This window comes from Trichosurus vulpecula, chromosome 5 (genome assembly GCF_011100635.1).
Source record: "Trichosurus vulpecula isolate mTriVul1 chromosome 5, mTriVul1.pri, whole genome shotgun sequence".
Taxonomy (NCBI): Eukaryota; Metazoa; Chordata; class Mammalia; order Diprotodontia; family Phalangeridae; genus Trichosurus; species Trichosurus vulpecula.
The window spans coordinates 213,495,835-213,508,126 of NC_050577.1; the positions used below are offsets into that span (position 1 = coordinate 213,495,835).

A 12,292-nucleotide genomic window follows, 5' to 3' on the forward strand; every position below is an offset into this window, starting at 1 on the left:
GTAGTTGGAAGCAGAGCCAGGATTTGAACTTGTGCCCCTAGGCTTCAAATACAGGATTCTTTGCATTATGTCATGGGGCCGCAGTTGCAGTGACTTCCTTAAATGTCCTTTGATGTGGACATTTCCTGGGTACAAGTGGGCTCCTTGGGGGCACGGGCTCAAGCCTATGCAGGCACTATCATTTTTGACCTTTTGCTGAAGACCCATGGCTTTGCATTCTAAGTTGCCCTTCTCCCGCCCCCATCCTTCTTTCCCTATTCTCCATCAGCATGACCGTGTCCTGCTTCAGGTTTTTCTTATGAAGGTGATTTGGATGAGAGCTGGTACCCATGATGGTAAAACATTTTGCCAACTGTAAAGTACTTGAGGAGTGTAATATTGATGACCTGAGTCTTGCAAGGTCTCATTGAGATTTTAGAGACAAAGTATCCGTAAGGGCTTTATTGCTATATACCTACAAGTTAAGAAATAGCTCCCCCTTCTGGCAAATGGATGAAGTAAATGCTCTGCTTTTGTTGCAGATCTGACTTCACATTCCAATTTTCCCTGCACTCCCAAAATAATTATTTTTCTATCTATGCCTACTAAAATCCTCTCTTTGGTTAGAGGAGCGATTTCTCCCTGAGCAGCAGTAATTAAAAAATAATATCTACAGATCAGCATCAGAGGATTTTGAGTCAAAAGGGACAGAACTAGAGGGTCTCTGAGTTGGAAGGATCTTTGGATGGCATCTAGTCTAAGTCAACCCTAGAAAGAAACCTGGACTATATCATTCCAAATGAGTCATCTTTCCAGCAAAAGACAGAATGGAAGCCCACAACCACCCAAGACAACCTCTTCCCCGGTTTGGGAGGCAGAGGGACACGATGAAAAACGTCACTGTGTTTAGAGGTAGAAGACATGGAGTCAATTCCTGGGTCTGCTACTTCTGCCTGTGTGACTTAACCTCTCAGAACCTCAGTGCACTTACCTATAAAAGAAATGGGTTGGTCTAGATATCCTATAAGGTTCCTTCTAGCTTTAAAGTAGATCATGATAATCGTTAGGAAGTTTTTCCTTGCAAGAACCAAAATAAATCTCAGCAACTTCTATTCATTGCTGCTAGACCTGCCCTTCTGGGCCCCAGAAGAGCAAGTCTGCTCCCTCTTCCACATTCCAGCCTTTCATCTTGAAGACAGCTAACATGTCTCCATCACCCAGTCAGTTCTTCTCCAGGTCACCATCCCCAGGTCATTGGACTGGTCCTTAGAGGGATGGTCTGTTGTCCCATCACCATGCTGACTGTCACCTCTGGTCTCTGGAGGTCATCTAGTCTAGCCTCCCCTTTTACAGATGGGAAAACTGAGACAATACAAAGTGATCTGTCCAAGGTGGCATAGCTAGTAAATGGCAATGCCCAGATCAGAGCCCAGGTCCCTTGACTCTTTCCACTGCAGCACTTCCTTCTCTACCTATCAGAGAGAGAGAGAGAGAGAGAGAGAGAGAGAGAGAGAGAGAGGAGGGGGAGAGAGGGAGAGAGAGGAGAGAGGGAGAGACACAGAGAAAGAGACAGAGAGAGACAGAGAAAGACAGAAAGGGAAGGGGGTAGAGACAGAGACAGAGGAAGGGGAGAGAGAAAGAGAGGGAGGGGGGAGAGAGTGAGAGAGAGAAGAGAGAGACAGAGAGAGAGAGAAAGACAGAAAGAGAAGGGGGTAGAGAGAGAGGGAGAAAGAGAGAGACAGAGAACATCTCATATGCCATTACTGAGTCATGGAAGAAAGTACATATGGAACTAGAAATGAACGATTTGCCTGTAGTGACCATTATGAGCAGGTTGGCCAGGGCTGGGGTTCTTGTCATTGAGGCTTTTTGTTTTGTAATAGGAGGGATGCATTACTATTCTTCTCAAACTCAAAATGCATTTTTCTGCGTAAATGATATGATAAAGGCTGATTAGGTTCTGTAGTTACCTAGTTATATGTGTCACACATTCTTTTGTGAACTGACCAGGTGTCTTAACAACCCTTCATAGCATTATTTTTGCTTTTCCATTGTCTCTCCAGTGCATAGCACAGTATCTGGCACACAATAAATGCTTACTGACTGACTTCAACTATCTTCAATGGGGAAAATGCTTTCTGAGTTTCAAACGCCTTCACTTTTTGAATTTTTGAAACCATTTCCCTAGGGTAAGGAGAAGGCTCTGCCATACTGCCAAGGACTGAGGTGGTGAAGAGGAAGCATTGGATTTAGATGGTTTTAAAGCAAATTTATCAATGCAAGGAAAGCAGAAGGAGAGGATACCACTGGTTAGAAGTAGAAGCATCAGGAAAAGTGTGGAGCTTTGTTTGTTGTTTAGGATTAGGGAGATTTGAGCTTTTATATTTCTTTGTATGTGACTTGTTGAGTTCAGTGTATCATGCACACTGCACATTGGAAATGATGAAAAATGTTTATTGAATGAATCTATGTATGAATCAATGAACACACTTTGGGATTCATAGGAGCATAAATTTAGAAGTGAAAGAGACCTAAGGCATCATCCAAGGAAAAGGGACTGAACCTGAGAGTTCATCAGTGAAGGAAACTTCCAGGTGAGAAAGTCTCCTCTTGTCAAGGCAGGTTGGACCCCTCACTGCAATTTGCAGTCTGAGAGCATTGCCTGTGGATCATCAATAAATGCATCCATCCCCATATGAGACGGTATCTTCTCAGCGCCCATCCTCCGCCACTTCTCTACCATTTTGAACACAGCTGACAGACAATATCGATTACTCCCTTTGTTTTCAGACTCATAGATATTGCAGAGTAGATGTGAATGGCAGCAGATTGATCTTGGATCTCCGCCTACCTCTAGTCAATCCTCTGCCTCTTTATCTGGAACAATTCAAGTGAGTGTTTGTTAAGGGTCAATCCTTGGCCATCCTTTCTTCTCTCTCTCCCCCTTGGAAACCTCATTCTTCCCCACATCTTCAGCTGCTAGCCCTAGGCATAGGACTTTAGTATTTTGATCTCCAGCTCTGGCTTCTCTCATAGCATTTCCAGCCCCTCCCTCTCACTTTTAGGATATCTCCATCAGAATGTCCCACCACCATTTCACATTCAAAGTGATCAAAATCCCCTTTATGGTCCCCAGTCAATTAATCCATTAAGAGACATTTATTAAGTATCCTACATGCCAGGTGCTGTGTTCCATTTTAGCAACACAAAGACAAGAGTGGACCAGTCCCTTGAGGAGCTTATATGACATAGAATGTTCACAGAAAAGCAGAATATATACAAAACATATATGAAATAAACACCATATTATTGCTAGAGGGGAGACTACCATCTCAAAGGAGGCAGTGCTTCAGCTGAGCCTCGAGGGCAGCTAGGACACTTTCAGAGGTGGAGGGAAGAAGGGAAAGTGTTGCAGACATGGGGGAACAGCAAGCAGGCAAGAACCTGGAAGCATGCTTTTCACACTCCACTTCTTATAAACATAATTGTTATCATTACATGCTAAAAAGAAGAATTCTAACATATGACCAGACCTATGATAGGGAACTCCAAGAGAGGACTGCCCTCTGCCAGTACACGCTGGCACCTTCTCTGCTACTGAGAATGTTAGAGAACACTTTTGGGCTAGAGGGCAGGGTTCTCAACACTCCCCAGCGAGACCTGAACCAGATTAAAATGCAGTTCCTATTGGATCTTAATGTGTTGGGGTAGTAATAAAAATGTTTATAATATATTTCTAAGTTGATATGCAACTGACAGGGATCCTTATGTACAATTTAGTGGCCCCCATTTCTATTCAAGTCTGACATGGCTGCTCTAGGCCACTGAGAGGTTACAAGACTTGCCCAAGGTCACACAGTCAATATTAGGTAGAGGCAGGACTTCAGCCCAGGTCTTCCTGTCTTTGGACTTGGCCTTCTCCTATGGCATGCTGTCACACATATGTGTGTATACATGCACCAGTTAGATGACCACTAATCAGGCATGAGGCAGGGGTGGGGGAATCTTATTCTGGTATACAGTATATGAATTAGACAAGATGGCCTGAGAGATCCCACCTCAACTTAGCCATTCTGTGATCATCTGAATTCAGTCCCTGCTTAGGTCCAAGGGTCATGAGATCATAGATCTAGAGCCCTGAGATCATGCCACATAAGAAGTGGTTGAAGGAAATGGATATGGTTAAGCTAGAGAAGATTTAGGAGGACACACTATATCAAGTATTTGAAGGTCTGTCATGTGGAAGAGGGAGTAGATTTGTTCTCCTTGGCCCCAGGAGCAATGATAGAAGTTACAGAGAGGCAGGAAGGGAAGGGAAAAGAGAAGAAAAAAGGGAGGGAGAGAGGGAGAGAAGAAATAGACAAAGAGAGAAACAAAAAGAGATTGAGAGACAGAGAGAACCCCTAAAGTTTGTGTTTCTTTTCCCCCCTAATTCTCCCTTTTCCCTTGTATAATGTGACTCATGTCCCATTAATGATACCTCAAGAAGCCCCAGTACCCTCCCAGAGAAAGTTTTTTAGGCCAGCTGCTTGATGCCAGAATGGACAGCAGATAAAGAATGAAAATGAGAGGCACAGCCACAAGGGAATCCTGTGTTCTTTCTGGCAGAACAATCCACCACTCTACTGGGGGTCAGATTACCCAGCATCCAATTGTTCCCTCAGGGGCTCAGGTTACAATGCCCACATTCAGTGTGCCTTCTCCCTGACATGTAAAACTCATGGCTTTTCTTTAGCATTGGCCCTGGTGGTATCTAGTCACATTCTACTGGGAAAAGGCAAAATCTGTATGGCAGACAGAAGATGGGTGGAGGAGAAACAGATCCAAGGTGTCTCATTTCATCCAAGGCAAACTAATGATAGCCAAGAGTTTATTTTCAGGCTGCAGCACATTATGATTCCGAATGCTGGCAAGGCCAGTGATCTTAACTAAAAAGGTCAATAAATACCATCATGAATTACATGACAAGATACACATGATCATCCAGACTCAGCCTCAGAGACAGAAGCTAGAACCCTGGGATATTATTTGCACTGAATGGTGGGCAGCAATGTATGCTGTTCATACTTCTCTTTTCAACCAAATAAAGTATTCATCCTTTATTGGGGGAAAGGGGTCTTGGTAGTGCAGAGGATGGATCACTAGACTTGGAGTAAGGAAGACCTAATTTCAAATCCTTCCTCAGGTGCCCAATAGCTGCATGACCTTAGGCAAATCACTTACACACTCTCAGCCACAATTTTCTTATCTCTAAAATGAAGACAACAGTAACACCTCTCTCAACTGCTTGGTCTAAGAATCAAATGAGATAATCTATAAAGAACTATGTAAACCTTAAGGCCTTATCTAAATACTAGCTATTATTATTATGACTACCATCATTATTGTTAATCCATTTTCTAATCTCCAGACCCATAATGTAGTCCAGGAAGTAAAAAAAACATTCATATAATCCTGCTAATAACAATAATCATATCGCTATTATTTCTATCATGTGTGGTCCCTGGGATGACTTTTATTTTTATTGTCTTATTCTCATCTTGTTTGATACAGTTCAGGTAGAAATGATCCTGAGACAAGCTGTTATTCTATCCTTCCATGCTTAATGCTCTGTAGACTATCGCAAAGGTACATAAATCGCTCATTTTTATAAACAAATAAACATTTGGAGACATAATCTCTGTAGGCTCACTAAAAGGAACCCAAACGAGCAGCAGATGGAATGATGGGATAAGGAATGCTGAAAATAATGACATATGGCATACAGCTCAGAGAACTGTACCTGTAATTACAAAGACTTGGTTCAAGTCCTCCCTCTAACACTTACTCTAACACCCTGGGTAGGTTACTTAACCTTTATCTGCCTCAGTTTCCTCATTTATAAAATGAGGGTGCTGAAGTAGAACAGGGGCTCTTCATGATTTTTGTGTCATGGATTCCCTGTGGCAGGCTGGTAAGGCCTATGGATCTCTTCTCAGAATAATGATTTTAATACATAAAATAAAATACAAAAGATTACAAAGGAAACCTATTTTTTTTCAAAGTCCACAGACCCCAAGTTAAGAAGCAGCCCTGGTTGCTAAGGTCCCTTCCAGTTCTCCCTTCATAATCCTGTTCACATATTGTTCTCATTTCTCTCCCTAGATATCTATAGCTCAAAAGCTGTGTGATCATGGGCAAGTCACCCACTTTCTCAGTGCCTAAGGCAACTAAGATCATGAGCTCCAAGTGAGTGGCCAATCTTCAGTAATGTCAAGAATTTGCCAGTGTTTTTTGTCTGGAGGAGAAATAAGAGAAGCAAGGGAAAGGAGGAAGAGGAAAAGATGAAATAAATTATAAAATTTTATTAATATAATGTATTTATCATACAATATTGCGAAGCATGAAGAAAATGATGCTCTAATCCTGTGTTCAGTTCTGGGTACCATATTCCAAGGAGGACATCAAGAAGCCAAACTTCTCTAGCCTCAGAAAGCCTTTCCCAATTTCCCTTAACCCTTCCTTCTATTGGTTATTTCCAGCTTATCTTGTACATAGCTTGTTTGCACAGAGTTGCTTACATACCATTTCCCCCATTAGCCTCGTTGTTAGTGAAGATTGACTTGTGCTTTTCTTCGTATCCCTGCCATTTAGCGCAGTGCTTAACAAATGTTTATTGACTAGACTGACTTCAGTTTCCTCATCTGTAAAATGAGGGGATTAGATGATTTATAAGTCTCTAAATTCCCATCCAGCTCTAGATCTATTATCCCATGATTCTTTAAAAGCCATTGTGTTTCAGGAGAAGGGAAGTCAGGATCTTGAGAAAAGATCAGTCTATATAAGAAGTGGGTGAAAGACTTGAGGCTGTTTAGGCTCAATAAGATTTACTGGGTTAAACCAAGAGCTTTGTACAAGTGTATAAAGGTCTCTTACACATAAAAGAAATTCAACTTGCTCTGTATAGCCCCAGAGAGCAGAATGGGGACACAGTAGAAGCTGTAGATTTAGATAGTATTAAGGAAAAGCATCCTAACAATTAGAGCTCCCCAAAATGGAATGACCAGCCTAAAAATGTTATGAACTGCCTATTCTAGAAGGTAACTTCTTGAGAAGTCTGGACAGCCACTTACTGGATGTTAATAAAGAGGATGCTTTTGTTTTTCCAGCTGGACAGCTCCTACATTTTCTGATGCTGCAGTGACATATCTGAGCCAATTGACTATTTCTGGTCAGGAACAGAAAACCAATACCCCTGGAAAAATAATACACCAGCAACCACCTACATGTTCATCTGTGTGAGAACTCCATCTAGAGAAGCTGAGCAAAAAAAAAATCCCTAAGTTAAAGTCTCAGAGAGTTGCCTGAGATTCTAAAGGGTCAGTTAGTTCACAGCCATTGATTAAGTGCTTATTATATAGCAGGGTTTATGCTAAGCACTAGGGATACAAAGAAAGGTAAAGACATGGCCCCTGCCCTCAAAGGGTTCACATTCTAATGGAGGAGACAATATATAAATAACTCCACAGCCATAAGATCTGTACACTGCAAAAGGAGGATAATCTCAAAGTGAAGGTACCAGTTGTAGGGGTGGGGGAGAGGGCATGGAAGAACTTGGAAAGGCCCCCTGCAGAAAAGATGGTATGTGAACCTAGACCGGAAAGAAGCCAGGGGAGATGAGAGGCAGGAGTGGGGAGGGAGCACGTTTCAGGTCCTGGGGACAGATACGTATGAGAAACAGCAACTAAGCCAATTTAGGACATGTGAAATAACTTACCCAAAGTCACACAGCTAATAAGTGACAGAAGCAGGATTGGAATGTGGGTCTTCCTTAGTACCATAATGTATTCTCAACTGTCTTCTTGTTATATTAATAGCTAATAATAGTAGCTAACATGTATATACTGATTACTACGTGCCAGGGACTAAGTGAATCATAATTATTAACTCACTCGACCCTCACAACTGAGGCAAACAGAGGTTAAGGGACTTGCCCAGAGTCACACAGCTAGTAAGCGGCTGAGATCGACTTTGAACTCAGATCTTCCTGACTCCAGGCCCAGAACTCTATTCACTGTGACATCTAATTGCCTACAGAAGGATCCTACCTGTGATTTAACCAAAATAGGAACCTCCTAGAAGAAGCAGCTGCCTAATGCAGGTACACACTTTCTCTGTAACTCACAGACTTAGACAGTTGCCTAGGACACTGATAGCTTAAGTCATTTGCCCAGGGTCACACAGGGGGAACTTGAGCCTAGGTCTTCCCAGTTCTTTATCTACTATGACATGTTGTTGTTGTTCGGTCATGTTTCAGTCATGTCCAACTCTTCATGACCCCATGTGGGGTTTTCTTGGCCAAGATACTGGAGTGGTTTACCATTTCCTTCTACAACTCATTTTACAGATGTGGAAACTGAGGTAAACAGGGTTAGGTGACTTGTCCAGAGTCACACAGCTAGGAAGTGCCTGAGGCTGGATTTGAACTTGGGAAGATGAGTCTTCCTGACTGCAGGCCCAGCACTCTACCCACTGTGGCACTTAGCCACCCCTATTATGCTATATTGCAAAATATACACTTTTTTAAATCAAGTGATCACTACAAGATATTATTAATGTAATTGTGAGCCTGTTTTAAACATAGACAAATCACACAACTTACAATTTTAAAAAGAAAATTAGTTGCTGTATAGTAGCATATTTAAGAGTCCTTTACATCTCTGAATCTACCAAAAAGCAACATGATTGCCTTGGAGGGGAATTCAATATCTCTTAGCTAACAACAAGACTCCCAGGAATCAAAGAGCATTTTGTATTTTTAAAACTGCCAGTTAAAAATAGACACTGCATACTGAAATCAGATTGCTTCTGATTATGGTAATCTACAGGAGAAAAAAAAATACTCCATTGTAACAGAGACATGATGAAATGGTAATGTGGCAGTTGTCACCTCCCAGGAAGCTTCACTTCAGGCTGCTCTGTAGCCTCGCATTTTCCCTGGCCAGAGAGAGCACACTGCCCCTTAATTTGACACCATCTGAAGCCACTGTGTACAGAGCCCAGCTTTCTCTAAAAATCAGAAGAGATTGACATAGAAGTGATGGAGTAAATATGCATAATGAAATATATTTATTAAATGGGGTCAGCTTTGGAATTTGCTTTGCTTAACTGCATTTGTGTTACAAAGGTTTTGCTTTTCTTTTTTAATCGAGGGGCTGGAGAAAATAGATTTTTGTTCATTGAAAATAAACAATTCTATTAAAAAGTCAAATGAAAGAAAGTAGGAAATTCTTAGCTGAAGTCATTACTTTTACAGTGGCAGGCCCAGATGACTTCCAGAGCTTGGATTACTGGTTTCCAATCAGCATGTCAAATTACACACATTATGAAGAAAACAATAATCATTAAAAAGGGAGGAGGAACACTTTCCCATGTGCAATGCTGATGAGGCACCAATTTCAATTAAGATTCTCAGGGAAAATTCCAAAAATTTAGTATATGAGACTTGATCAAACCCAGCCTCATATTATACCATAACCACTTCCTGTGCAGTGCAGAGATCTTACCTCTAGGTGGCAGCATTTGAGAACTCTTATGAATAAGGGACTAGTAGAATCCAGGTGTGGGAGATTTCTAGATTAGAAGATTTAGTTTCTTGGTCATATTACTGCTTTCATAGCACCATTATCCATATGGAGAAGAAATGGCAGAGGAAAGTCTACATAATTCACATCTCTAACTTACATTCTTAACAAAAAATAAAAAAATCCAAACCTGTGATTCCATTCCTGTGAAAGGCTGTCAGTGTGAAAAATCTCTCCATTACTGCTAGTCATCAGCTCCTTTGTAATTAATAAGAGGCTCACAGATTTAGAGTTAAAGGGAACCTCAGTGGTCAAGTAGTCCAACTCCTTCATTTCACAGATGAGGAAACTGAGGCCCAGGAAGATGAAATGACTTGCCCAAGGTCACACATATAATGCAGATCAGAGTGGGGATTTAAATCCAGGTCTTTTGATTTAAGAATCAGAATTCTTTCCAAGGTACCATGATCAATGAGTATTTATTAAATGCTTACCGTGTGCCAGACACCATGGTAAGAAAAAGCAAAAATAGTCCCTGCCTTCAGTGAGCTAACATTATAATGAGGAGGACTACATATACATAAAAAGTAAACAATGAAAGACAACCATGTTTATGATTCCAGAGCCAGGATACATCTGAGGCAGGAATGGAACATAGTTCTTCCTTACTCTGAAGCCAGCTCTCCCAACATGATCCCACACTGTTTCTCCTTGCAACTTACATGCAGTGACAAAATGGACTCAACCATTTTTGTGTTTCTGTATTTCTTTAATTGGCTGAAGGTGATCGCCAAGGAATCAGTGAAAAATCATTCTCTTCTAAGCATTTCTCCTGCTCTCTTTACTCATAGCACTAGGCTCAAACTCTTATGAGCAAGGTGCACCACACATGGAGAAAATGGACAGTAGTTTGAGAACAAGGAGACTGAATGATCAGTTCTAGATCTTCAAATATCTAATGAGAGACCTGAATGAAGGTTGAAGAATTGGGCCTTCTTTTTTCCCTCATTCGTGGCTTTTAAAACTGTTATTTCTCATGGAATTCAGCACTGTTAACTTTTTTCATTTTTATCGATGTCTTCCACTTCTAAACATCTTTATTTCCAAATTTATTTTCCCCCTTCTTCCCCTATTCAGCAAGACATCCCTTATATAAAAAGGGGAGTGAGAGAAAGGTGGGGGAGGAGGAGGGAGGGAAGAAAAGTAGGAAGACTAATCAACATACCAACAAAATTTGACAGCATACATAATATTCCACATCCACACTCCCCAACCTCTGCTTAGAGGGGAGGATGTTTCATCACCATCTTTTACTAGAGACTAAAGGCATTTGAATCAATAAGCAACTACTTCCAAATTTAGCCTGGTGGGAACCCATGGAAACCAGCTGGCTCTTTGGTAATCTGGCTATCACACAATCAGAATTTTAAGTACAACTTCTGTTTCAGTGTGATGCAGACAGGGACTAAGGCAAGTAGAGCCCTGAGTCACCCCTCTCTCAAAGAAGCTAGAAGTTCTTACCTGTTGTATCTTGACTAAGAGTCTCTTGGCTGCTGCTGCTGTAAGAAGGCACTGGAGTGATAGACAGTGAAGCTGGACAAGACAAAGGGGTCGCTAAGTCAGTCTTTCGAGTGAAAGAGCGGTGATACACAGGAATGCCTGCATCTTTGGAGATGAAGAGAGGCAGATCGGATGACAGTGGAGGTCCACCTTGACAAGCATATGGGTTCTTCCAGTGGGACAACCCAATAGCCACTGGCCCAGCAACATCATAACCTGGCAACAGAAATATCTTATGTCAGTACAAGTAAGTCAGGCAACATTACATGCTGCTCCCTTATATATTTTACACAACCTTTAGCAGTGGTGTTACTCAAAGAAAGGCCTCCTTGAGGCAGTCCCAAATGCCTAGAGGAATGATAAGGATAATTTTTGGTCCTGACAAATGATTTAATCAGTGTAAGGAACTCCCCAGTTAGGAGACTCCCACTAGTAATGCAGATCAGCACCTGGACAGCAACTTGAATTCAACAACTCATGTAAATTAAAATCTTAGAAATGAAGGCACTGACAACAGCAACATCATCATCCAGAAACACAACAGCTGGCCTTGGAGGAAGTCCTGTGGTCAAATCCCACTTCAGATACATACACGATGTGTCATCCTGGACTTAACTTCTCGTTGCCTCAGCTATGCTCTTAGACTAGAAGGTACTAACCTGCACTGGTAGAGGAAGCTTTTTATTGGGAGTTCCCTCAACCTATAAAATTACAGATCACACTCCCCTCTCAAATAATTATGTTGATAAACTGATCTCTGTATAACATTTTAATGTTTCATAGTATCTCTTATGAGCCTCTCGATAGTCCTGTAAGGCAGGCACTACAGGTATAATTATCCCTATTTTGCACATAAGAAAACTGAAATTCAGAGAAATAATGAAGGTCCAAGGTCACACAGAAGGGCCAGGATTCTAATCCAGGTCACAAATCCAGAACTGGTAGTTACCTGAGAGACCATGTAGTCCAATCCAGTCATTTTGCAAAAGGGAAAACCAAGGTCCAGAGAGCTTGCGACTTGCCCAAGGTCATACATGTAATAAGAGCCGGGATTTGACCTTATGACCTGTGACTCCAAATTCAATGCACCCTCCACAGTATTGTGTTGCCAAGTTGTTATGAGCCTTGAACATAAGATTAAGGAGCTTGGACTTTACTCTTTAGATAGTTGGAACCATTGAGGTTTGTTT

At 41.6% G+C, this 12,292-nt stretch overlaps 1 protein-coding gene across 1 annotated transcript in view; it reads right to left on the reverse strand.

The window, feature by feature from the left end:
- ANO4 (anoctamin 4) overlaps positions 1 to 12,292 on the reverse strand; it is a 429,862-nt gene that overhangs the window by 395,946 nt on the left and 21,624 nt on the right. The window contains exon 3 of the mRNA XM_036759990.1: positions 11,064 to 11,318. Within this exon, the coding sequence (XP_036615885.1) occupies positions 11,064 to 11,318 (255 nt within the window). The remainder of the gene's footprint in view (positions 1 to 11,063; positions 11,319 to 12,292) is intronic.